The sequence below is a fragment of the Protopterus annectens genome, chromosome 3.part0, assembly GCF_019279795.1.
Source record: "Protopterus annectens isolate FY-2018-M chromosome 3.part0, PAN1.0, whole genome shotgun sequence".
NCBI lineage: Eukaryota > Metazoa > Chordata > Ceratodontiformes > Protopteridae > Protopterus > Protopterus annectens.
The window spans coordinates 1404474915-1404499628 of NC_056731.1; the positions used below are offsets into that span (position 1 = coordinate 1404474915).

At 41.1% G+C, this 24714-nt stretch overlaps 1 protein-coding gene across 1 annotated transcript in view; it reads left to right on the forward strand.

Moving 5' to 3' along the window:
- The window catches only part of CHD7 (chromodomain helicase DNA binding protein 7), a 2781650-nt gene that overhangs the window by 2541316 nt on the left and 215620 nt on the right, over nucleotides 1-24714 (forward strand). The window contains exons 34-36 of the mRNA XM_044065875.1: nucleotides 708-765; nucleotides 11058-11286; nucleotides 11417-11625. Of these exons, the coding sequence (XP_043921810.1) occupies nucleotides 708-765; nucleotides 11058-11286; nucleotides 11417-11625 (496 nt within the window). The remainder of the gene's footprint in view (nucleotides 1-707; nucleotides 766-11057; nucleotides 11287-11416; nucleotides 11626-24714) is intronic.

Sequence of the window (24714 nt, forward strand, 5' to 3'; positions counted from 1 at the left end):
TTTTTTTTTTTTTTTTGCAAAACCAGTGTTTCCTTACTCAATGTATTCCTAGCGTATGGAATAAGTTACCACTACAGGTTAAACAAAGCACTGCATTAGCTACCTTTAAGTGTAGTCTTGATGATTAGGTTGGTAGATGAACAGTTATGTACAGCCTTGCTGATCTTGGGAGGTGGGCACTGTTAAGTGCTGGAAAAGGGTCTGCTTAAAGGTGTATGTAGTCAGGCATGCTATTGTCCAAGTGATCCCTTGACTAGTATTCTCCTGTGTTTGTATGTCATTTGCTTAATACTGCAAGTGTCAAAACTTTATAGTTATTTGTCAGTTTGCATCAGGATGTTCCTACTTTTATTGGGATGAACTGGCAAGCTTAGTGAATGCTAAATCATTATGTAATTGTTGCTTTATATCACATGTTGTATCATTATTGGTAGATGGCTGTTCCTTCGTATGAATCTTGGGGGAAGAAAGTTCTAGACTATGGTAGAGATAATGAACCCAACCCAAGGATCCATTGAAGGGGAGTTCTCTCCTTAGAACAACTAGTGTTGGTTATGAAAACATTATTATGATTTCAGATTGTAGATGCTTGAAAGGTGAAAATTTATTATAGTCCATAAACTGTCAACGTTACCATTATTCAATGACGTTTTCTTTGCATTAAATGTGTATAAAGGCAAAAACTAAAATACTGTCTTACTCCCAAGGAATTTATGAATTCACCTCAAGATTACAAGGAGGACGTTTTGGAACTTGACACTACTGGTATGTTTGTTTAAACCATTACAGCTGTTTTGGCACAGGCTTCTTCATCTATAGCAAGTTTTGAAAGATTTGTTTTATCACTGAAAACTAATTTTATGTACTTAGTAATAGAGATGAAATGTTGGTTATTTTTGTACTTTATGTTAAAATGTATTAGAGAGTTGATCTACTTTTTGCTTTTAAATAGAAAGGTCATTGGTGTCCACAGCTGAAAGTGACGTGGATAAGCAGTGGGAGAGGGGTGAATGAATTTGTACATCCTCTCCAGAGGACCTCTGTTTGACTATTTTATACTTCTTGGTGACCCTGTGCAAACTGTGTTCTAAGTTAAAAGCTGTAGCAGTGTTTCCATGAGGCACGTTTGGTTTTAAGTATTTTAAAACGTGATTTAAGTGACCCAAGTGCTTTTGAAATTTAATACAAAGTGTAATCTGGTGCAATTAACTTCTCAAATTTGAATGTATTGGAGTTCCCTGGAAAATGTCAACTTGACAGTATGGTTTGGCAAAAGTAAAAGAGAGACTAGAAAGAGAAAAATATGACCCAACTGTACATTTTATATGTTCTGTGTGGAGCTTGTTTATTTTATTCTTATTTATTCTTTGTTGATTAGATGGGTAGGCTGGACTCTTCAGAGGGTTACCACCCATCCCTCTTTGCGAGGGACAGTCCCACTTTGGTCAGTTGTGTCCTGTGGAAAAAAACTAAAAAATGGCAAATTTCCTGAGATTTTAAGACAAAATGTACTTTGGTGTTTTAATAGTTGCATAAAACAGTTATTTTGTATCTGAAACAAATACATGAAATAGAACAAGCAACTCAAATGCTACAAAAATAAGCTTTTATTTTGGCAAAAAAGTGAAGTTCTGTCTTTTGCACTGGCTGTGGGTATGTTTTGTTCTGCAAAGTCTCACTTTTCTACAAAAATGATCCCACTGTGGACATTTGAAAAGGTGGCAACCCTAATTCTTCAGCCACGACTCTGGTGCAGAAGATACAAATGTACACTCAAAAGATGCAAATCCAGTAATTCAAAGATTACACAAGTACATACAATTTTTATTTTGCAGCTTTTGCATAGGCTGAATTAATCAGCAGTCCAACAATCTAAAACTGTTTAAATTCAGTGGTTTGTGCACATCCAGATGTTCCTTCATAATCACTTCTGCAATAGCTTTAGCTGTTTGGCTTGTGTCCTGTCAGGGATTTAATAGCTAGCCAGTCTTTCAAACCATGGGCTCCTACATGAGCCCAGTCATCTGGTTCATGATCTCCCAAGTGGAGAAAACCAGCAGCCTTGGGAGTCAAAAGCTTCAGTACTTGCCTCCCTTAGAAAGCTCTCTTCTTGCGAGCTTCAGAGGATCAACTGTCTACTGTTGCTTGACAGGTAAGTTTTGTCTGGGGAAACCTTCCACCATCTCTTATTATTCTTTGTGACTAAACTATGCTGTTTTCCTTGAAAAACTTTTTTATTGAGTTTAGTGTATTTTAGGGGACCGTTGAGACTTGCTTATCTGACACTGTTTATGTTCAGTTTTTAACTTTGTGTTTGTGCTTATTTTAGCACTTTTTTGTGGCAAAACTTGTGCTTACCTTGTGAGACTTGCTGTGTTTTATTTGGTGGCAGGTGTGTTTTGAGTGTGTCATTGTGTGGTTTGCTTCTGCATGCTTCTTTTAGCAACTTGCATGTCACCAAAGGATCAGACTCCCATTTTGTCAGAACCTTGGAAGAGCATCTAGTGGTCCAATGGTGGTTCTGTCCTCCTGACTCAAGAATAAAAACTTGCTGAGACCCCCTAACAATTCGTTAATCTCAGTCTATGCCTACTACACTAGTAGGTGACTCTACTGTGACTATTACTTGTTCCTCAGATCATTCACTTTCTCCAAGTCCCTCTGGTATATAACCTCTTTGACCACCATGGACTGGGGTCAGCCACATCTTCTGCAGCTATTCAAGTGCCCTTACCTGGCATGGGAGAGCCACTCTTGTCAGTCTCTGAGGAAGGAATGTGAGTGTATCCGTGCATAGCAAGGCTAATAAACCTGGTCCGTAGGGTATAGTTCCATCCATGAGTAAATCTACTTCTAGGGACGCTCTTGGAAAAAAGAAAAAGTCAAATGTTTATCTTGCTCAGATTATTTTTTTCCATAGGTAAGGAAGATTTTATTGGCTTGATGCAAAAGTTTATTGCAGGCATTTAAACCTCTGAAGGGTGATATGAATTTTTGTGGAAGAAGTAATTTACCTCAATTTCTGAGGATTCCATGTCTGAGGACGAGGAAAGGGCTTGGGAAAAGGCATCTTCTAGTTTTTCTACTTGAGTACCTGATTCTTACTGTGAGGAAAGTTTTTCCTCAGCCTCCTATGGAGAAATTTTCATTTACTGAAACAGTTTGTAGATGAATAAGATGTTTAAGTGGAAACAGATTGATATTGCCATCATCCTTGAAGAAATGCTATAATTTCTTCTCATTTACCAGCTTTGATGTTTTAGATATTGCCTGCAGGTATGCCTGTCAATCAACCTGCAACCCCTAAAAGGCCTACAGGCATTATAAACTCCCTCAGTGTTACAAATGTTTGTGTTCTCATTCCAGATTTGATTTTGTAGCTATTTGTTTGTAGGCCTGCTGCAACAAACACATTTAGTTACTGCTAATCCCACTCTTTCTGATAATTGTGGGGAAACATTTGACAGATTTAGAAGAGGATTTGTTCTTCTGCCACTTTAGTTTATGAAATTCTCAGATGTTAATATGTTTCTTTTTACAATATGAGGAATATTATTTCCAGTTTCCCCTCGTCAAACGGCAAGTCCCATTTGAATTCCTTAATTGCTTCAGCTTCTCAGGCAAGTAAATATGTTTTAAATTGTTATGATTGTGCTGACTCTTGTGTCCTGGGCAGCAGCTTCCACTTATGTTATGGGCGGGTTTGCTTGGGTGTGTATATTTTCTTGAAGGTGTTAAAGCTGAAATTTTAAATTCTCCTCTGAATAACGTTTTGTTTAGTCCTTGTGATACTCTGGTACTCAGTTGGAAAGAGGGAAATTCACCCTGGTCTTGATCCTATGTCCCTGATGGACAGAGGCAGTCAGTAAATCACCCGCTGTAAGTCAAATGTGTGGGTAACCTCTGTGTTGCATGGCTAGTCTTTTAAGGACCCTAGTGGTTATTAGCCAAGTGTCCACCTGTGAAGTTAGTCTGGTGGTGTGTAACTCCGAATTTTCAGCTCTCCTCCTCCAGATTTGCTAAATCTTTTGCTGCAAACTGGTTATTTCATGAAAAAGCAAAATTAACAGTCTCAGTAGGCTTCTAGTAAGCAGATGTACAGGAGAAAATGGGAAGAAGTTTCAAGGAAAAATGAGGGAACCTTTCGGAAGAAGGGGACAGTCCAGTAATATAGAATGATTGCTGCAGCATTCCTCTTTTCCCCTCCCCACCCTATCATTTCCTTAAATCTGTCCCAGAGCCTGGTTCTTTACCTGCCTTTTTGGCATCAGATTATTTCAAGTAAATGTGTTTTAAGAGTTGTTCAAGAGTGTTACAGATGGCAGTGGGAAAGCCTCCATCCTTTATAGGTAATTTACCCTCATCCTCCAAATTAGACTTGCCTGTTTCTGCAGTCATTAACCAAATGCTTTTGGGGAGTGGGGCATCAAACCAACCCCTTTGGAGGAAAACATTTTTATTCAGGAATGTTTCTGGTGTCAGAGGGATCCCCCCCTTAGAGACCAGTTCTTGACTTATCCTTCCTCAACCTTGTTGTGAAAGTTCCAAAGCTCATGTCCATACAAACTGTTACCTCTCTTTACTTCTCTGAGTTTGTGTTATCCCTTCTTTTTGCCACAGATTTCAGAAGTTTTCTAAGATTTTCTGTATGTGTGTGATACATTAAGTTCTCTGCAGTACTCTTTGGGTGATCTACTACTCCAAGCATGTTCACAGAGTGTTTAACACCTGTGATAGGCCATTTGCAGACTGCAGGGTATTCACATTTTTCATTGTTTATATGACGTATGTTTGTAGACTCATAAAGGGTCAGAAGTTTCTTATATTAGTAAGAAACCTTATCAATCTAGGATTCCAGGTCAGCATTCATAAATCCTCTTTGATGTCTTCCCACTGTATAGTGTCCCTATGGTACCTTCTGGATGCTTTCATGTAAAAAAAAAAAAAAAAAAAAAAAAAGTTTTTCTCAAGAAAAAAGTATACTTGTATTGAGTTGATCCTGACTTATCCATTCAGTCTGACTCCTGCAAGAGAATACCTCAAGATAATGGGGTTCATGGCTTTTATGATTCTAATGGTTCCCTGTGTCAGATAACATATGAGAAAAAATCATTGGTTTCTGGAAACAGTATGGCCCAACATCTTCATTCCTGACATTTCTGATTCAACTGTTAGGGTTTGTAAAAAGAGAGTCAGTTTGGTGGAAAGACCAGATATCCTTGGATTCAGATTTCCCCTTTTTCTCTTGAGTATCCCTGACAATCTGTAACAGCTGCATGAGATTGTGCATGAGGAGTTATGTCTGTGGTGGTAAAAGTGCAGGGTCTGCTGAACAAACAAGACAGTCCAAACCACATCTGTGAGAGAGATGTTGGACGATATTCATGCTCTTTAGTTGTCTGCATTATCTGTGGTCTGCAAGGCCACTTCTATTAATCACAGACAACACCACAGTGATAAGTTACATAAATGGGTGAAGATGCCAGATCTTGCCTAATGTAGCAAGTCAGCACAGTTTTAAACTTCCACACTTCTTGCATTCCATCATAGTAAAATTTTGTGGCAGGTGAATGAATAAACCAGGACAGATCCTCACAAATGGAAGTTGAATGGGGGAGGAGCTTTCCCAGGAACTGATCAGTTGTGAAGGACTCGAGTAGATCTTTTTCCCTCTTTTCAAGGCAGACATCTGCCAAAATTCTGCTTCTGTATTCCTTGCAAACTGGTCTGAAAAACATGATTTTTCACTGCATTATATGGGAATGTTCTGTTAAGCATTTCTACCTCTTCCACTGATTTTGGGACCATTCTAAAGATTTAGAAGGACTCTTCAAACGTCATTGTGGCGATTCTCTTCTGGCCCAGGCAACAGTGGTTTTCCCTTTTTCTGGAATTGGATAAAGGGAACTACTACAAACTTCCTCATACAATGGGCCTTCTCACGCAAAACAAGCAGTGTTTGATGCATCTCAGCCTTTAACTATTAGAACTGACTTCTGAGGACATAGACAATGTGTTAAAGCAGGTAAAGAAACTGAATAACCAAAAAATGGAGGAAACCTTGTAACTCTAAACAAAAAAAACAAGGAATAGCCAAGCCTCCGAATCCAACAGGAAATGAATGTGTGTGTGTGTGTGTGTGTGTGTGTGTGTGTGTGTGTGTGTATATATATATATATATATTATATTATTATTATATTATATATATATATATATATATATATATATATATAATAAATTTTCAGAAATGAATAAAATGAGCACCCCAGAAGAATAAAACAACTTTAACAGTTGAGCTTTCATCCTTTCACTGATATGGACTTCATCAGAACTAATTCAGCCACTGTTCTTCATCATTTATATATTCATTGCATTCAATAAATTCATTAGCTAATTATGCATCTTAAAATACACTTCACCTTAAGACATTAAACTTCACCTTAAAGTAAAATAATATTCAGACTGAAAATAATAACTTTCCATAAAATATAAAACACATTTAACCATATTTAAAAATAATTATTGATTCAAATCAGTGGTGTTATTTATAATTTCGAAGCCCTTTTTTAAGGGCACTGCTAATGGAGATGGTGTCATTCAATCCTGGAAAAGGCACTGGCAATTGTCTTACCTGCCACATCAGCTTCCCTATACTCCAGTCTCATCTCCCAAGGGCCCACCCATAAGATATATAAACACTTTTTCTAATATAAAAAAGTAAAACTTAGTATTTTAACACAGTTTTGTTTATGCTTAAAAAGTGCATTATCTGAGTTTTGTTTGCCAATATTGTAATGTTCATAAATTCTCCTGTAAAGCAGACACTCAGCTTTTCCCACATAGGCATGGCAGAAATCACAGAAGGCTACATACTCTGTAGTTTTAAATAGCCAATTTAAGGGTCATCTCATTGCCCTGATGGATATATTTATAAAATGAACAGGCGCCACATTTTTTCATACCTTTGTTTGGTTTATCATATTGGAAGATATGAATTCAGTACCAGAAATTTGTAGAGAATTCATGTATTCTTCCCCAAGATACAAAAACTGGGCTAGGCTAGACATTTCACAGGAACATGTGCATTTAACTGAAGGTCTTGATACACACCCAGTAACTGTTTCAGATCTTGAGCCAATAACAACTAAAATAAAAACACAGGATAATGAAATAAAAATGAGACACTGGTACTTTCCTACATATCTGTCGAAGAGAGGAGTTTAAGGAATGGGTAGTGGAAATGATTTCATCTATGAGAAGATGACGTCAGACCCTCAGGCTATTGTGGTGAAGTTGCCGTAGCAAATGTATACATTTTTTTAATGTTCCTGCAGTGGGACAAGTCACCCTGCACCCCCACATCCCCTGCAAATTATATATTCCAACTCCGAGATCGCACTCCAGTGAGGAAAAGGGTAAATTTCTTGATCCCTACTGTAGTTAGTTCTCCAGTCATAACACTGGTCTCATATTAGTGAATGTAGACTACCATTTGCTAATGTGAATTTAAACATTTTCAGATCGGCATTACGGAAACTGGGAAACCCGCATTCGACCAACCCAGTTTCGCTTAAGTGCCATTCCACATTTTGAGGTTGCTTCGTTCAGGAAAAATTCACAGCATAGACTCTAAACACCTTGCAGGTCACTGTAAACTACTGCCAAAAAGTACGTCTCACCCTAAACCTGCTCAAATCCCAAACTTTTTCACAGACAAGGATTCTCTTTCTGGATGTCCTCATAGGTTCTCTGCAACAACAAGCCTTCCTTCCATAGGACAAGATATTTTACTTCGCAAAGTAGAGCTTCAGTTGTTCCTAACAAATGTTTGGGAACAACATTCTCATCCCTTGGAAACTCTCCTGCCTCTTAATAGCTTAAAAAGGGAGCTACCGTGGTGGGAAAAAAACACAATCCTACTAAATCTAGGTGCAGATTTCTCTCTGCCAGAGGCAAACAAGACCATCACCACAGAAAGTTCAGACATACCTGGGGTGCTCACCTAGGCCCCCATGAGAGCTCAAAGCATCTAGATGCCAGATCAGAGGAAACTGCATATAACCGAAGAGTTGTCAGCTGTTTACCTGGCCATAAAAAGACTTTCAACAGAGTTCACTCCCAGGAACTTTACAGATTTGGACAGCGACAAAACCAGTATGATTTGGAATGTAAACTAGGGGGCATCCTTTCCCTACCCTTTGTGCATTCTCACAATGAAGATTTGGCAGTTAGCACAAGAACTATAACTCGTAATGCATCCTACATTCCATGGTAAAACAATATCCTGGTGTATTCTTTAAGCTGGGATCTTCTAGACCCCAACCAATGGATACTGAAGAGGGAGATTATCCTGGACCTGACCTTGCAGGAGGGAATTCCTTCAACAAATCCTTTTGCCTCTCAGTTGAACAGACAACTTCAGAGGTTCTACTCCAGAACCCAACAGGCAGGGGCATGGAAAACAAATGCATTCTCATTCTAATAGACCAACCTGTTCCTGTGTGCATTTCCGCCTTTACCTCAGATTCCCATGTTCCTGATAAGTCAGGTCGGACAGACCAAGCATGATTCTCATTGTCGCTTTCTGGCTGAGACAACACTGGTTCTCCATCCTCTTCTCCATCAGTAAGGGAATTTCCATCCTCACTCACAGGAAATAGATCATCTGAGCCAGGCCAAGGTCTTAGTATTCCATCTTCACCTGGCCACACTTCGACAGTCTGGAGGGTTGGGTTCTAACGCCAAAAAATGTCAGCTGTCCCAATAAAGTGAAAACCATCCTGAAAGAGGCAAGGAAACCAACTACCAGAAAATCATACCTAGCAAAATAGAAGAGATTTTTCTATCTGTTGCCACAGCAAGAGCACCAACCCTCCACAGGTAGGCAGTCAGTTATGGAATATCTTTTGGATCTAGTTAGCCAGGGCCTTTCCTACTCCATTGTTAAGGTGCATGCATCTGAGCTTGCCTGCACCATTCCACTCATATTTATTCTCACCCTCATTTGAAGCTGTTTTTGAAAGGGGCCATCCACTTAAGACTACCCAGAAGGAAAACTAGTTCCCACCTGGGATCTCAACTATGTGCTAGAAAAACTCACCTTGCTTCCCTTTGAGCTAGCAGCTTCTGCCCATCTAAAGATGCTAACTTGGAATACCACTTTATTAATAGCTGGGTCTCAGAGCTGCAAGATCTCTTGGGCAAAGAATCTTTTACCGCCTTTCTAATCCATCATTAATTCCTAAGGTGGTATGAGAACTTTCTCTAAAGGAGGCTAACCACTTGCCAGTTTTCTTTCCAAATCTGTAGAACACAATGGAACAAATCCTTAATTCTCTGAATGTTCACAGACAAAACAAGTACTGTGTAGACAGGACAGAAATCCGAAATAGACAGCAGTTGTTGGTGGCTTTCACAGAGTTGAAAAAGGTCAGACTGCCTTCAAACAAACCGTATCAAATGGTTAGATTATGTTTTGTTACACTCACCTTGGAAAACCTCTACCTGGTCATGCCAAAACCCTTTCCACCATGCACAGGGCATCTGCTGCTGCATTCCTCAAAGGAGTTTCTACCTAGACCATCGTAGAAGCTGCCACTTGGAACTCTGTGCACACTTGTATGTACAAAACACTACCATTTAGGCATAGTCTCCAAAGTAAGTGCAGAGTTTGCTACTGACATCCTGCAAAGCCTCATTTCCTAGGGCCCAGTGGATTACCTGCCACTCAACAGGTAGTTTTGGGAATCCTCCCAAGAAACACTACTGCAACATTGACTATGAGCAACATAATACTTTTGTCACACTTACCATACTTGTAGATCTTTGATTAGCTCAGTGTTGCAGTAAAACTTCCACTCTCCAACCTATCTGCTGCTCCCCCCCATGCCTTGTAGCAAGGTGGAAGGGTATTCTTGCAGCTCCTTGCTTCATCATCATCCCTCCCCTTCTCTTAATTACAGTCTCAAACTCAAATCTGGGAGGTTGTGCTGCCCTTTGGCATCAGACTGCTTGTTCATTGCCTAGAAAGACCTGAAGGTGGTGCTGACTTCTTGTATCCCAACATCCAGATGTCAGTCCTCTGACCTCATTTGCCTAGGGATGATGCAAATCTCTGGAAATCAAGATGGTTGCAGGCATCTGCATGACAATAAGACCCAAAAGTCTGTACTGAAACATTGATCTGCTCTAACATCTACAGTTATGGCAAGTGTGACCCAACTGTACTTTTCTGGCTGAATTAGTGCATCACAAAAAGCATGCAGTCAATCTGTACAGATCATTTATTATGATAAAAAATTGTGGACAGGTTCAACAGGATGCACGGTCGCTGTTTATCACTGTGCATAGGTGCATATTTCAAGATTGCCCATGGAGGATCAGCAGAAGGTGTTTTAGAACATCGCCCTCTTAAAAGTTGGGTCAGAACATTATTTTAAAGCTAGAATAAAAGCAAAGAAGTGTCATGTCTATCAACTGTGCTTGCATAGGCCTCAGCTCAGTCAAGCTAGGCTTCATCAGTTGTCCCTTCACCTTGATGTTAGAAATCCCAATAAAAATATTACTGAAATTGTATGACTTCTTCCATATACAGCTCATCTTTCGGATTCTGAGTGTGTTTGAAAGGGTAATGTGAATGTTTGTATGTATGTGAAATAGGGGTGGGACTGAGTTTTTAATGTCTTTGAGCAAAATGAGCTACCATTTCTTTTTATTTAATTCATGTAATTGCATAATGTGCAGTGAGCAAATGCTTTCAACACTTTTCACATTTTTGTATAAAGCCACCAGGAAAGTCACCATCTTTAATACCTATATTTTGTTAGTCCTAATGTGGTTAATTTTGTAAGGATTCAACTGTTTAAAAATATTCACTTAATTCAATGAACAACAAGCATTATCTTTAGCGAAGATGTTCAACCTTTTTTTTTCCAATGGATATTAATATGCTAAACTGTTATGCCATTGCCCGGTAATTTTCTAAGCTAAGGTTAAGTAATGGTGGTGCTATCGTAATTATTAGTATGTGACCCATCTTGTGAAAACATATTTTGCAGATAAGCAAAATGAAATAATCACTGACTCTGGTCAGTTGCACTGGCCTTCAGCTTCAGCCTTAACTACTCGCCTGAGACGCCTTATTACAGCATATCAGCGCAGCTATAAGAGAGAGCAGATGCGACAAGAAGCACTAATGAAGACTGATCGTCGGAGGAGGCGGCCAAGAGAAGAACTGAGAGCACTAGAAGCAGAAAGAGAAGCTGCTATGTCTGAAAGACGTCAGAAGTGAGTACTTTTCTTCTGTTTTTTGGTGATGCAAAAACTTCTGCTGGTTGATTTAGTTCCTTTACAAAGGTAGTCAGATGTATATTAAAACATTGTCTTAAATAACTGAGAGTTTTTCTTTTTGTTTAAGGTGGACCAGAAGAGAGGAGGCAGATTTTTATCGTGTTGTGTCTACCTTTGGTGTTGTCTTTGACCCTGTCGAGCAAAGGTTTGATTGGAACCAGTTTCGCACTTTTGCAAGGCTAGACAAGAAATCAGATGAAAGTCTAGAGAAGTATTACAATTCATTTGTGTCGATGTGTCACAGGGTATGTCGTACATCTCCTAAACCAGAAGAAGGTGAGTTTAAAAGTCAAGTTTAAGTACTACACTTGAACATGTGAAGTATTAACTGCTCTGTTAAAATTTTGGACACATCCAAGATGTCTTTTTCAGTTTCCCTATGCTTTTATGCCCTTGTTTCCTGTTGACCATCAAACCATTGTCATGTTTTGCCCACTCATTACCTAGTCTTACCCAGTTAATTTGCATCTCTCATCACCTTATTTTCAGGGGTGGGGGGTGCTCCACCCTCTCCCTCCATTCTCTCTTGAACAACTGAGTGTCGGTAGCAGGTCTCCTTTCCCCACCACTCTGATTCCTTTTTTCTGCTTTGCCAGCTATCAACCTTGATCTAATGATCTGAGAACCTAGTTTCAGCCTTAATCCTCACACCAGAGCCCTCCAAATGACATAATCTGATTGCTCCCAGGTTGAGAAACTACAACAGTATATATATTTTTTTATAATTTGCACATTCCTTACATCTGTGTTGAAACTGTTTCCCCACCCCCCTCATTTCCTGCCTTGTCTTTCAGCTGATATAATTTAGCTAGTGCTGTGTCTCCTTTTAATTAACAACCTGTATTCAAACTGGTACCTTAGTTTGAGAGACAGCCTTACAGAACTATCTTCAAGTATATAGAGCTGAGTATATTTTCTGTGTTATTCTGTATTATAGAGCTAAATTGTTTGCTTGATATCTGTGTCTTACTGCTCTGCAAATATATAGAAAACAGTATATATATTTTTTTATAATTTGCACATTCCTTACATCTGTGTTGAAACTGTTTCCCCAACCCCCCCTCCCTATTCTTGGTTGTAGTTTAAATTTGGTGGCTTTTGCAGTGCCCGCTCCACTGTAGATTTGATCTAAGACACTCCCCCAGGATATCTCTTTACCGCATTCTACCTAATAAACCCTTTCTGCACTTGCTTTTAGTCCTTTTTAATTTAATTACATTTTTTTCAAACTGTGTGGTCTAATATTGCTACATATTCAAGTGTGCCAGCTTGCACTGCATGAGAATTGTATTTACTACTGCTTTTGCTACTTGTGTTTCTTCCTACTTTATTTTGCTTTTGCGTCATCTTAAAAGTTCTCAATTGTATTTATTACTGCTTGGTGTAACTCATTCTAAGCCTTTTAGTTTAAACACTTGGGCTTCAGACCAGTTGTTTTACATTGAGAGGGTTTGTGGTCTGCACTATAGTGGCAGAACAGGTAGCTTACATCCTTCTAAGTTGGGAACTGCTGATTGAGGGCTCAGTGTCTGTTATTCTAAAAGTATATTTATTCTGGTTTAAGCACTTGGGCTTTCAGGCCAGTTATTTTACATTAAGAGGGTTCATGGTCTGCACTCTTGTGGGAGGAGAGGCTGGTCTCTGCCCTTCTGAGCTGGGAATTTCTGGTTGAAGGCTTATAGTGCATGCATATCTGAATTTCTTCTTACTGAAATTGGTACACCTTGTTTGCTGTAGCATAGACTAGATCCAGGCCTGCTGAATCTAGCTTTGTTTGTATAACTTGAGCACTAATCCAGGCATTATTTAAAGTATTCAGTTGTATTTATTACTGCTTGGTAGTAACTTGGTTAAAGTGTAGCTATCATTCTAAGTCTTTTGGATTAAGCACTTGGGCTTCAGACCAGTTGTTCTACATTAGGAAGGTTTGTGGCATGCACTGTGGTGGCAGGACAGGTAGCTTTCATACTTCTAAGTTGGGAACTGCTGATTGAGAGCTCAGTGTCTGTTATTCTTAAAGTGTATTAGCTCTGGTTTAAGCACTTGGGCTTCAGGCCAGTTATTTTACATTAGGAAGGTTCGTGGTCTGCACTCTTGTGGGAGGAGAGGCTGGACTCTGCCCTTCTGAGCTGGGAATTTCTGGTTAAAGGTTTATAGTGCCTGAATATTTGAACTGTATCTTACTGAAATTGGTACACCTTGTTTGCTGTAGCATAGACTAGATCCAGGCCTGCTGAATCTAGCTTTGTTTGTATGCTTGTTATTTCCCTGGAACGCTAATTCCACCTAAAACGCGGCTTCTCAGCGCTTCTGTGGATCCCTAGTGATATCTGCATTGCTTACTGTACTTATTTCCTTGCTTCGCTTGAAAGAAAGTTACTGTTTGTCTTTGCATTTAAGTTACCTGTAACACATTGCACTTGTTACCTGGCACTTGCTCACTAAAGCAATTATAAGTCAGCACTAAAAATTAAAAGCACTGCACCCTCGCTCCCCATTGGCCCTTGTTTTCAATTATAAAGGAATTCCGAATATTATTCTAGCATGTCCAAAGGTCAGTTGTCAATCTTCTCTCCGGTCCAGCTGGTGAATATGGGAATCTTGAGGCAATGTTACAACTGCCTCATGTACACAGACAACCCTCTCCTCCTCCCAACAAATTCCAACACATGTGAGAGATGCAACCATATAGCCAAACTGGAGGCTAAGCTCTCTCAACTCAGTACTGGCATAACCAGTCAGGAGGAGAAGGAAACCACACTCACTACAATTCCAGTCTCACATAGACCTACCACGACAGCAAACCAAACACATAATCACACAAAACATACTGGAGGCTCTAAATAAAGATCTGCCTAAGCAGCAGAGACCTCCAAAGCAGACACCCAAGCAACCACTACCCCAAAACAAAACACGTGCAACACATATCTCACAAAGCCAGTGTGCCGAACAGTCACAGCCCTTAAGGCTAAACAACACACCTGATACACTTGTAATAGGTGACTCTATCGTCAGGCACACTGACGTCCCGCTCACCAGGCTGAGCAAGGAGAAGGTCACGGTGAGCAGCCTGTCTGGCGCTAGGATCCGCCACATAACACAAGCACTCAGGTCACTCCAAGGCAAGTACAAATATGACTTAGTCATTGTCCATGCTGGTGTGAATGACCTGAGACGTACCTCCCTGGATTACATGAAAAGAGACATAGAGGAGCTCTCGGAGCATGTAGCCCAGGCTGGTATGACCCTGACCTTGAGTAGCATCTTAACCTCACCAAGAATGATGCCACAATATGAAGACAAGATGATCAGTTTCAACAATTGGCTTAAGTATTGGTGTCATTCAAAGGGGATCCAATGCCTGTCAGCCTGGGATGATATGCACGACAAGCCACGATGCTTCGCTAGGGACGGCTTGCACCTGTCACCCCTGGGCTTTCGGATATTGGCAAAGGCTCTTGCTACCCCCATAGTGCCTTTTTTAGGCAAGGCTCAAAAGACAAACCCACCTCCATAGGTATCACAAGGGATAAGAAACTAAGAATAATGCTACTCAACGCCAGAAGTCTAAACCTCAAGATGCACACACTCGAAACTCTCCTTAGCATGGAGAACATCGATATCTGTGCAGTAATAGAAACCTGGTTCAGGACTCCTGAGAGCACCCCAGCACTACCAGGTTATACCTCATACCATGCTTTTCGGCCCCAAAACTTGGACTGAACCACAAAAGGAGGGGGAGTATCAAAATTCATCAAAGATACCCACACCTCCAGGCTGGTGGCAAAGCACGAAGCATCAGAGACTCTCCATGTGCAACTAACAGTGGGTAAAACTGCCTTCCAGTTTATAGCCTGCTACAGACCACCCTCCCAAACCCAGGAACCCCACTCGGCCTTCCTGAGAACACTGGAAAATATGAAGGTCTCTCCGAACACCATTATATTGGGCGACTTCAACTACCCAAACATAGATTGGGAGCATTACTCTAGCTCCAACACCCTTGCCCAAAGGTTCCTAGAATTCATAAACTCAAATGCTATGGAACAACGTGTTACCACTCCCACAAGAAGGGAAAGTATACTGGACCTGATCATCACCAACATGGGGAGTCTATGCTCCAGACCAGAAGTGTATCCCTCACTGGTAAGATCAGACCATAAACTGATCTCACTGGATATTCACATCCCGACCCCACCCACTGCCCAGAAAACCACAGTGAAAAACTTCTCTAAAGCAAATTTCACACTCCTCAAAACCGAGGTGAAATCCCTCAAAGCCCCCGGGCCTGTGGAAAATACGGCCCAGACCGCAGAATCCTTTATAAATGCATTCTATGAACACCTTCAGGAATGCATGGATCATGCAATCCCAAATAAAACCAAGACCCAATCCTCCAAAGGCAGACGACCTGTCTGGTGGACCCCAGCCATAAACAAACTATACAATAGAAGGAGGAAGCTACTACATGGTAGAGCAAAATCCCAAAAAGGTAAGGCATCTCTGATCAGTATTAGCAAAAAACTAAGGGCACTCATAAAATCGTCAAAGGCCAGCTTCGAGAGAAAAATTGCACAGGACACCAAGGATAATCACAAGGCTTTCTTTAGTTATGTTAGGAACCTGGGTGGGAATTCCCAGATATGCTCAGAATTAGTCCAAAATGACAAAAAATACACCGAACCCACAGACATTGCCAACATCCTAGCCGACAGGTTCAGTGCAAACTCCCCCCCCCCCACCAAAAGGGCAAATATCTATCCCAGCAGAGTGCTGCCCCCCTGACATCTCAGATGCTTAGGTGGGAGCCGCCCTCTCCAAAGCAAAAAACACAGCATCAGTGGGACCAGACTGTGTCCCAGGCTGCGTCCTACATGAACTCCAAGAAGAGCTAAACCCAAACATAAAACTACTGTTCAATCTCAGCCTTACTACAGGATATGTACCCAAAGAGTGGCGTACAGCAACAGTGGTCCCTCTCCACAAAGGTGGTGCCTCAACGGACCCTGGAAACTATCGCCCCATAAGCCTGACTAGCTTGGTCTGCAAAGCTATGGAAAGGATCATCATGGACCTCATAAATAAAGATATTGGGGTCCTACAGACACTGGATCCTACCCAGTTCGGCTTTGTTAAGGGCAGATCCTGTCTCTTAAACCTGGTTGACTTCTTTGAAACAGTCACCGAGGCCATTGACGAAGGGAACGTGGTCCACACAGCCTATCTAGACCTCGCAAAAGCCTTCGATACAATACCCCACTCGGGCATTATAGATAAGCTCACCAGCTTAAATATAAACCCCTATGTCACTAGATGGGTTGCAAACTGGCTCAAGGACAGAACCCACATGGTTAGAATTGCTGGAGCCATGTCAGACTCCAAACCAGTTACAAGTGGCGTCCCACAAGGCTCAGTCCTGGGACCTCTTTTGTTTGGTATATATTTCTCGGAGGTACAGGCCAACATGGAAGGACTGTGGCTGACCAAGTTCGCAGATGACTGCAAACTGGGCGCCATAATCGACTCTCCAGCCGACACAAGCATCCTCCAAAAGGGCCTCATAGAAACATACAACTGGTGCCAGAGCCATGGCCTCAAGCTAAATGCCAAAAAGTGTATAGTCATCCCCTTTGGCAAAAACAAAATGCCCACAAATTACCACATAGGTGGTAATCCATTAAGTACAGAAGAAGTAATTGGGGACCTGGGGACCCAAGTTGATAGCAATCTCTCATTTGAAAGTGGTTAGAAAAACATTTTATATAGCCTACCTAATCATGAAGGGATTCGCATCTAGATTAGGGGAGGTCATCGTGCCTCTTTACTCATCCCTCATCAGGCCCATAATCAAGTACAATGCCTCTTTTGGGATGTACCTTACCAAACACCTGCAGCAACTGGAAAGACCCCAAAAGTACCTCACCAAGAGGATCAAAGGGCTCAAACAGATACCATATGCTGCCCGGTTAAAGAAACTCCAGCTCTACTCAGTGGCATACCACCTGCTCAGAGGTGACCTGTGCCTGACGTATAAGGCCATGTCCAACCCGGAATTAAGGGACATGCTGCACCTCAAAAAATCCAAATCCCATCGAGCTACGCGCACGAGAGACTTGAATCTCAGCACTGAAATAATTAGGACATGCTGGAGGGACAGATTCATAACCCAGAGGCTAGGCAGAGTCCCTCATTGATTCTCTTCAAGAGGAATCTTGATGAGTGGATGGGAGATGATAGGTTTACCCCGGGTATCACTTCTGTGTCACTGTTAGACAGAGGCACAGTATACTAACCTCGAAAAAGGGCATAGCAAAATTCATTTAAAATGGGTGGCGAAAGCCAAACATACTCTGGCTAGGCTTATAAATGCCCTAGGGCAGATAGCCTAGTATGAACCTATGAACCTATGACAGCATCCATATTAAGTCCTTGCCCAGCTCTAGTGGTAGCTGGCATTTAAACTTGTGTTAGTAAGAGTGCCGGTTATATTTTATGTGAGTACCTTCTAGTGTTCCTGGAAAAGCTTTCAAGAATGCTTTAAAGAACCAAACACTTGACCTTGAGCAACAGAGCTTCATGCTGTATGGTTATTCATTTAGTAGGCATTAGCTTTGCACAAACTGGGCTGCCTCTTTCCTCTGAGGATAGACAAGCTGGTATCAACTTTTCATTCCCATTTTACTTTTCTGGCTTCTACAACACCTGGAGCACTAATTGAACTTGAGTCATCTTGGTTATAGTCAGGGCTTTGTGTCTGCACATCATGGAGCAGACCTTTTGATACTTTATTTGTAGTTTATGCATTAAAGCAGCATATCGTGTAGCAGTGATGAGGAATAGTAGGAACATCTTCAGTCTGTCCCATTTTAGAATTCAGGGTGTTCTGTCTACACCAGCAACAGCACTGTAGAATGTAAACTCCTTGGCTCAAAATATGTATTTAGCAAATATTTAATTATTTTTATTTGTGTAACACGATTTGGCAGTGTATCTTTTGTTGTTGAAGTCAGCAACATGAAGTACTGTAGCTTTAACATCCTAAACTCAGTGAACTGGTCAGAAAAGTACGTTAAGGAATACATACTTTGTGAATATACTTTGAAATAGTGCGATAGTCTGCCTGCCAGAAGTACAGAACTTGGTCCCACGGTTTTTAAAGAGCAAGTTCTCTAGCAGTTAGTATAGAGGACTAAACATCTTGTTCCAAGAGTACAGAGTTTGAATTTCTTCACTTTCATTTGCCTGCTGTGTGACCATGAGTGAGTTACTTAGTGCTTTGGGGCAGTTTAGAATTTTGGTTACATTTCTTAATCGTTTCCTACACTGCATGCCTAGTGACTATCTATGAACTCAACATAAGGCAACAGGTCTCCTAAAGGAAGTATAGCTTATTTTGTAATGCATTGTAATACCTGAATGTCAGTTACAAGCTGTACATTTATTAATTCATGTTATTTGACTTCAAGAAGGTAATGGAGTGCATAGCGCAGTGGTGCAGCGGTTAACGCTGTCGCCTCACAGCAAGAGGTTCTCCGGTTCAATTCTCTGCTGGGGTGCCTTCTGTGTGGAGTTTGCATGATCTTCCTGCGTTCGCGTGGGTTTCCTCCGGGTACACCTGTTTCCTCCCACATTCTAAAGACATGCTTCTGGAGCATTTTTTCCCGGGCCTCCGCTGAAAACAGGATCTGTGGAACCTAGTCATACTTTCCCGGTCAGCAATGTTGAATAAATAAATAAATAAAATAAAAAATATTATGTTTTACATTGACTAAAACGTTGTGCGCTTTAGTTGAAGTTGTGTGCAGATCATGTAACCACCATCTGCAGTTTTTCTGTTTAAGAAGCAAAGCTGCTTATTGCTCCAGGTAAGAGAAAATGCAGACATTTATTTTAGGGATCCTTCATGAGTGATATATAAGAAATATTCAGAAGGTACAGCTCTTTCCTCCTCCTGTTTTTTTATTTGGGAAGGCAAATGTGAGTCAGACGTATTTATCCACCAGTTGTTCAGAATTGAGAGTTAACAATCCAGTGTCTCAAACAAAGGCTTACAAGGGAGAGAGATGCAGAAGCTGTATTATAAGGTCCCACAAGATGCAGGGCTGGGGGCAGAGGCCCACTCACAGAGAAACTAAAGACCATCTCCTCTAAAATAGTCAAATCATTTTTTTTTTTTTGCAATGCCAGCTTTTGAGCTCTGAGGAAGTGGTCAGAGTGAGGTTTTAGTTCTGTGTCCTGACATGAACATCACAAGCTACAGACAAGTTAGTGGTTCTGGAAGAAGGGCACATTCTGGCACTCTGAGGTCCCACATTCCAGAGCCCTTCCTCATTTTTGATATAGCTAGCTGATGAGAGCTGAAGTAGCTGTTTCTAAAATGAGGGTATAATCACTTCATTTGGGGGGAGGTGCAGTTATTCCTGGTCTCAAAGGAGACTTGAGATCTTAATTCATTTCTGTAACTAACAAATCTCACCCAGTTCATTTTGTAAGAAAGTTCAAAATGCTGTTTGGCTCTTCTTTCTAAAGGGAAAATAAGGGCTGATTTTATATAATCAGTGTTAAATATGCTTATCTACATATCCCAAGTTATCCTTCTAATAAGAAGTTCCTTAGTTTCCAGCTTCAAGACCTGATCTTTCAATTCAAGACCTTCCCATTTATGGTCACATCAACTTTTTGTTTTTATAAACATTTTCTTTGCTCTATGGGCTTACATCTGTATCTGATCATTATCAAGTTTGTCATGTCTGATGTGTGTAGCGTAAGTTTGATGCATTGGAGTCCTCATTTTCTCTTATCCCAGTATTAACTAATGATCCCCAGATATCAATCTGCAGACTATTACAAGTCTATCCAACAAATAAAATAAAACGCTGAACCTGGTATCTGTCAAGTAAAGACCTTAACCATTATGCCAAGCAGAGTTACTGTAAATGTCCGGTAGTTGCCTTTTCATGATCTTGTTAAAGGAGAACTTTTTGGAGTGCTCTGTGAAAACACCTGACTCTTATAATGCATCTCAGTGGCTCTCTTCATTCACTGGATTATTTCCTCCTAGTATATCCACGTTATCCCTGGGCTGAGTTTGCTAATCAGATCCATGCGTGTTGCTATGGATATGAACTTTCCTGTTGTTGCTGTTACCAGCTTTGTGGATAAGGGCATCTTGATGCAGTGCAGAGACTGCTTCATGTTTGCTGACACCCAGCTCATTCTCAAACTGATATGGTATGAGAGAGGATGTATTAACGCAATGTCCCTGGAGGCAAAGCTCTCACATAAAAACACTGTCAGGTTGCTAGTAGTATAAACGCTGCACCCGTGTCATACCGACACATAGACCCACATATGCTGTGGCACTTAAATGTAACCTACCTAAACCCCAAAGACCTTCAAGAAGTACACACAACAAATGTCCTCAGCAGCCCGGAATGTACACTTTCAAAACAACACCCACATCAACACAGCCACCTCTCATGGAGCTTCTACTTCTAAGCCCACAAGGCAAGCCACCACACACAATCCAACATTCTGGTCATTGGAGACTCCATTGTGAGAGACACTGATGTCCCTCTCACCAGGCTGAGTAAGAAGAAAGTCACACTAGAGGTCATTAGACCACAAGTACCTGTATGACTCAGTCATAGTCCGTTTGGGTTTAAATGACTTGAGGTGTACATTCCTAGACTATGTGAAGAGAGATGTCATGGAACTCTTAGAATATATGTCCCAGGATGGTATAAGCCTAGCATTGAGCAGTGCTTTACCTTCAAGGATGATGCCACAGTCTGATCAGAAGATGACTTATAATTGTCTTAAGTTCTAGTGTCGTTCTAAGGGAGTGCAGTACTTGTCAGCATGGAAGGAGATGGCCAACAGACCACTCTGCTTTGCCAGGGATGTCGTGCACCTTTCCCATCTGGGCCTACCATTATTAGGTAAAACTTTGTCTTCCCCATGGTGCCTTTTTTAGGCAATGCCAAACTGAAAGTACTTCCGAGATAAGAAATCAAACTCAAGAAAATCTAAAGATTGTTACTCTTCAGTGCTAGGAGTCTAAACAAACTCCACTCCCTACAAGCTGTCCTCACCCTAGAGAATACTGATATCTGTGCAGTCACAGACATGGTTTAAAGGTGCGGAGAGCACACCCGGCAGTGCAAAGCTGTAATGCTTTCCACACATGTAGACCTACTTCTACACAGACAGGGACTAAAGGTGGAGGTGTCCCGATTTTGCATCAAAAATAAATATACCTCAAGGGTGGTCAAACAGGACAATGCACTTGAGCTTCTCCACATTCAAATCACCGTAGTCAAAGTCCCACACCACTACTTTTGTAGCTGTAGGCCCCCTTCTATGACCCAGGAAAACCAAAACATGTATTTAAATTTATTGGAAACACTTGCCACCAACCCAATGCTATATTCATGGTCAACTTTAATTACCCCACTATTGACTGAGAATCATATACGACCCCAATCTCGCAGGCTCAGTGTGTCCTTGATTTTGAAAACACAACCTCCCTGCACCAGATTTGTCCATATACCAACCAGGGGTGCAAACATACTGGATCTGGTCCTCGCTAATATGGGGGAGTGCCGCACACCTTGTAGTGTAATGTCTTCTCTGGTAAGGTCAGAACAGAAAATGATCTCCTTTCCAGGTAAACCCCAGCTATCCCTGGAATGTTCAGGAAGTAGTCTAAGGCTAACTTCCTACTATTAAGTGTGATAGCCTGAGAAAATTTCATTCCCCCCCCCTTGAACCCTGAGAATACTGTTGCCTATGCAGAGCTTTTCACAGAAACCCTATACCAGTGGTCCCCAACCAATGGGCCACCAGGCACGGAGTGAAACGGAAAAGTGAATGTGTATATATGTGTATGATTGTGTGCGTGAGTGAATGTGTGCATGAAAGCAGAATGTGTGTGTGAAAAGAGTGTTTGTGAGAGCGTGAGGAGTGAGATCAATTAAGCCTTTATTTTACACTTGCTAAGCAGCACTTTTGCTGTTTAGCGAGTGTAAAATAAAAGTCAAGGAAACCAAAAAAGTTTGTGTTTGTCTGTGTGTGTGTGTGTAAGTGAATGCATATAAGAAAGCAGAAGAGACTGTGTGTGTGTGTGTGTGTGTGTGTGTGTGAGTGAGAGAGAGATCGGGAGTGAGAATGATCTTGTGTGTGTGAAATGTGTGCATGAATGCAAAAGACTGTGTCTGAAGAGTGAGCGCGATCCTTGGCAACAGCAATGTGGTTTGTCTACCTCTTGACTATACCACTCAGCTTCTTGCACAATAAATCTGGACAGTGCCACAAATAAGGACAGATTTTAAATATTGCTTTTATAAACATAACATCAAAAAGGTTGCCATAAGGGTTACGTACCTTTCAACTGTACCACTCAACCTTTTGCACAATAAATCTGGATTAATGCTTCTCAACCTCTTAGAGCAAGAAGTCTGGACAAAGCCAAAAATAATGGTGGAATGAAGGCCCAAAAATAGGAGCACTTAAGTATTGCTCTTACAAACTTAAAGTAGATAAAAATACAAGTTTTGCGTTGGCATGTATTTTCTGAAGGGTAAGAAATATGACACTTCACTCTCTCTCATTTTCTAACTTCAATCCTCTATGATCTGCCAGTGATTTGCCAGAAGCAACAATTTTATGAGGAACAGACCAAAAATATGAGGCAAAAATCTGGACATTCTGTGAAAATCTGTACAGTTGAGAGGTATGCTGGACAGAGCTCAGTAGGGACAGATTTTAAATATTGCTGTTTATAAACTTCGAAAGTCAATAAGGTTGCCATTAAGTTAATGTACCTCTCAACCATAGTAGTTCAGTGTTTTGCTGTTAAGCAGAATGTACACTTTTTTGTAATTATTGCAATTGTCTTTTTATTGTACTTCAGAGCTTTTCTCCCTGGGTCTCGGCTGAAAATGGACTAAGATTCAACCCTCCCCAGTAAACAACTGTCAAATAAATAAATATTATGCACTTTATTATGCGCACACAATGGCTGGTCCATGGAAAATAGTCTTACATGAAACGGGTTCTTGTTGTAAAAAAGGTTGGAGACCACTGCCCAATACAATCATGTTCATAGGTACAGCAAGGCAGCTGTACCCACCAGGAAGAAGTACAAAGGTAATTCAAAAAAGAAGCCACCCTGGTGGAACTGCAGCATCAATAAGCTGTAAATCGGCTGTATAACAGAAGGAAGAAAGTCATGGCAAATGTAGCTCCCAGCAAGATAAAAGCACACTAAGCAAATATGACAGAGGGCAAAGTTAACCAAAGCCAAATTTGAAGTAAATTTGGCCTTGCAGGCCAGAGACAACCACAAGGCAGTCTTTAGCTATGTCCACAACATCAAAGACAATGCATCATTGTATGTGGAGCTCATTGTTAATAGAGCTATCTATACTGAGCCAGAAGACATAGCAAACCTACCGGCCAGCAGCTTCATCTCTAACTACCCCTCTCTCCCCCTGAACCGCCCCTCAGGAAATACCATCCAATACAATTCACCTTACTATGACTAGGGAACAGGTCCTCAAGGCTCTCTCTAAGGCCAGAAACACTGCATCAGTGGGCCTAGACAGTATCCCAGGATGCCTTCTAAATAACATGTAACATGACCTGTCAGGCCCTCTGGAACTGCTATTTAACTGAAGCCTCCAAACACTTTTTGCTCCAGAAATGGAGAATAGCAGCAGTCATCCGTCTGCACAAAGGTGTGCCATCTACAGACCCTGGAAACTATAAGACCCGTAAGGCTCACTAGTTGTCATCATTTATCATCAGCCCCCTTTTTCCCATTTTTCTACATAGGGTCAGGGTGTTACGTTAACTGTCACCATTTTTCATGATTCAGTGCCACACTTGTGTTCTTTGATATTTATCATTACTGTCGCAGATCTTCACACACAAAGTCCATCCACCTCTTTTCTGGATGCCCTTGTTTCCTCTTCCTTCCTGTCTGTTCCAAATCTTCACTAGATTGTCTTCTGCTTTTCTGCACATGTGGCCAAACTACCATAATCTTTTCTGCAATTGGGGCTACTTTGGCTTCTGCTCTTGTGTCCTCATTTCTTTACCTGTCCCACAGTGTAGATCCCACCACCCTTGTCATGCATTTCATTTCTATCACCTCTAGCTTTTTCATCTGCTCTGCCTTTACTGGCCAGGTTTCTGTGCCGTACAGTAGTACTGGTTGCATCACTGTTTTGTACACCTTACTTTTTGGCTTCTTTGGCATTCTTCTGTCGTACAATACACCTGATGCACACTCTCGCTGCCAGTTGGCTGCAGCCCTTCTGACTCAGTTTGACTTCTTCATTCAAACTTCCCTTCTCATCA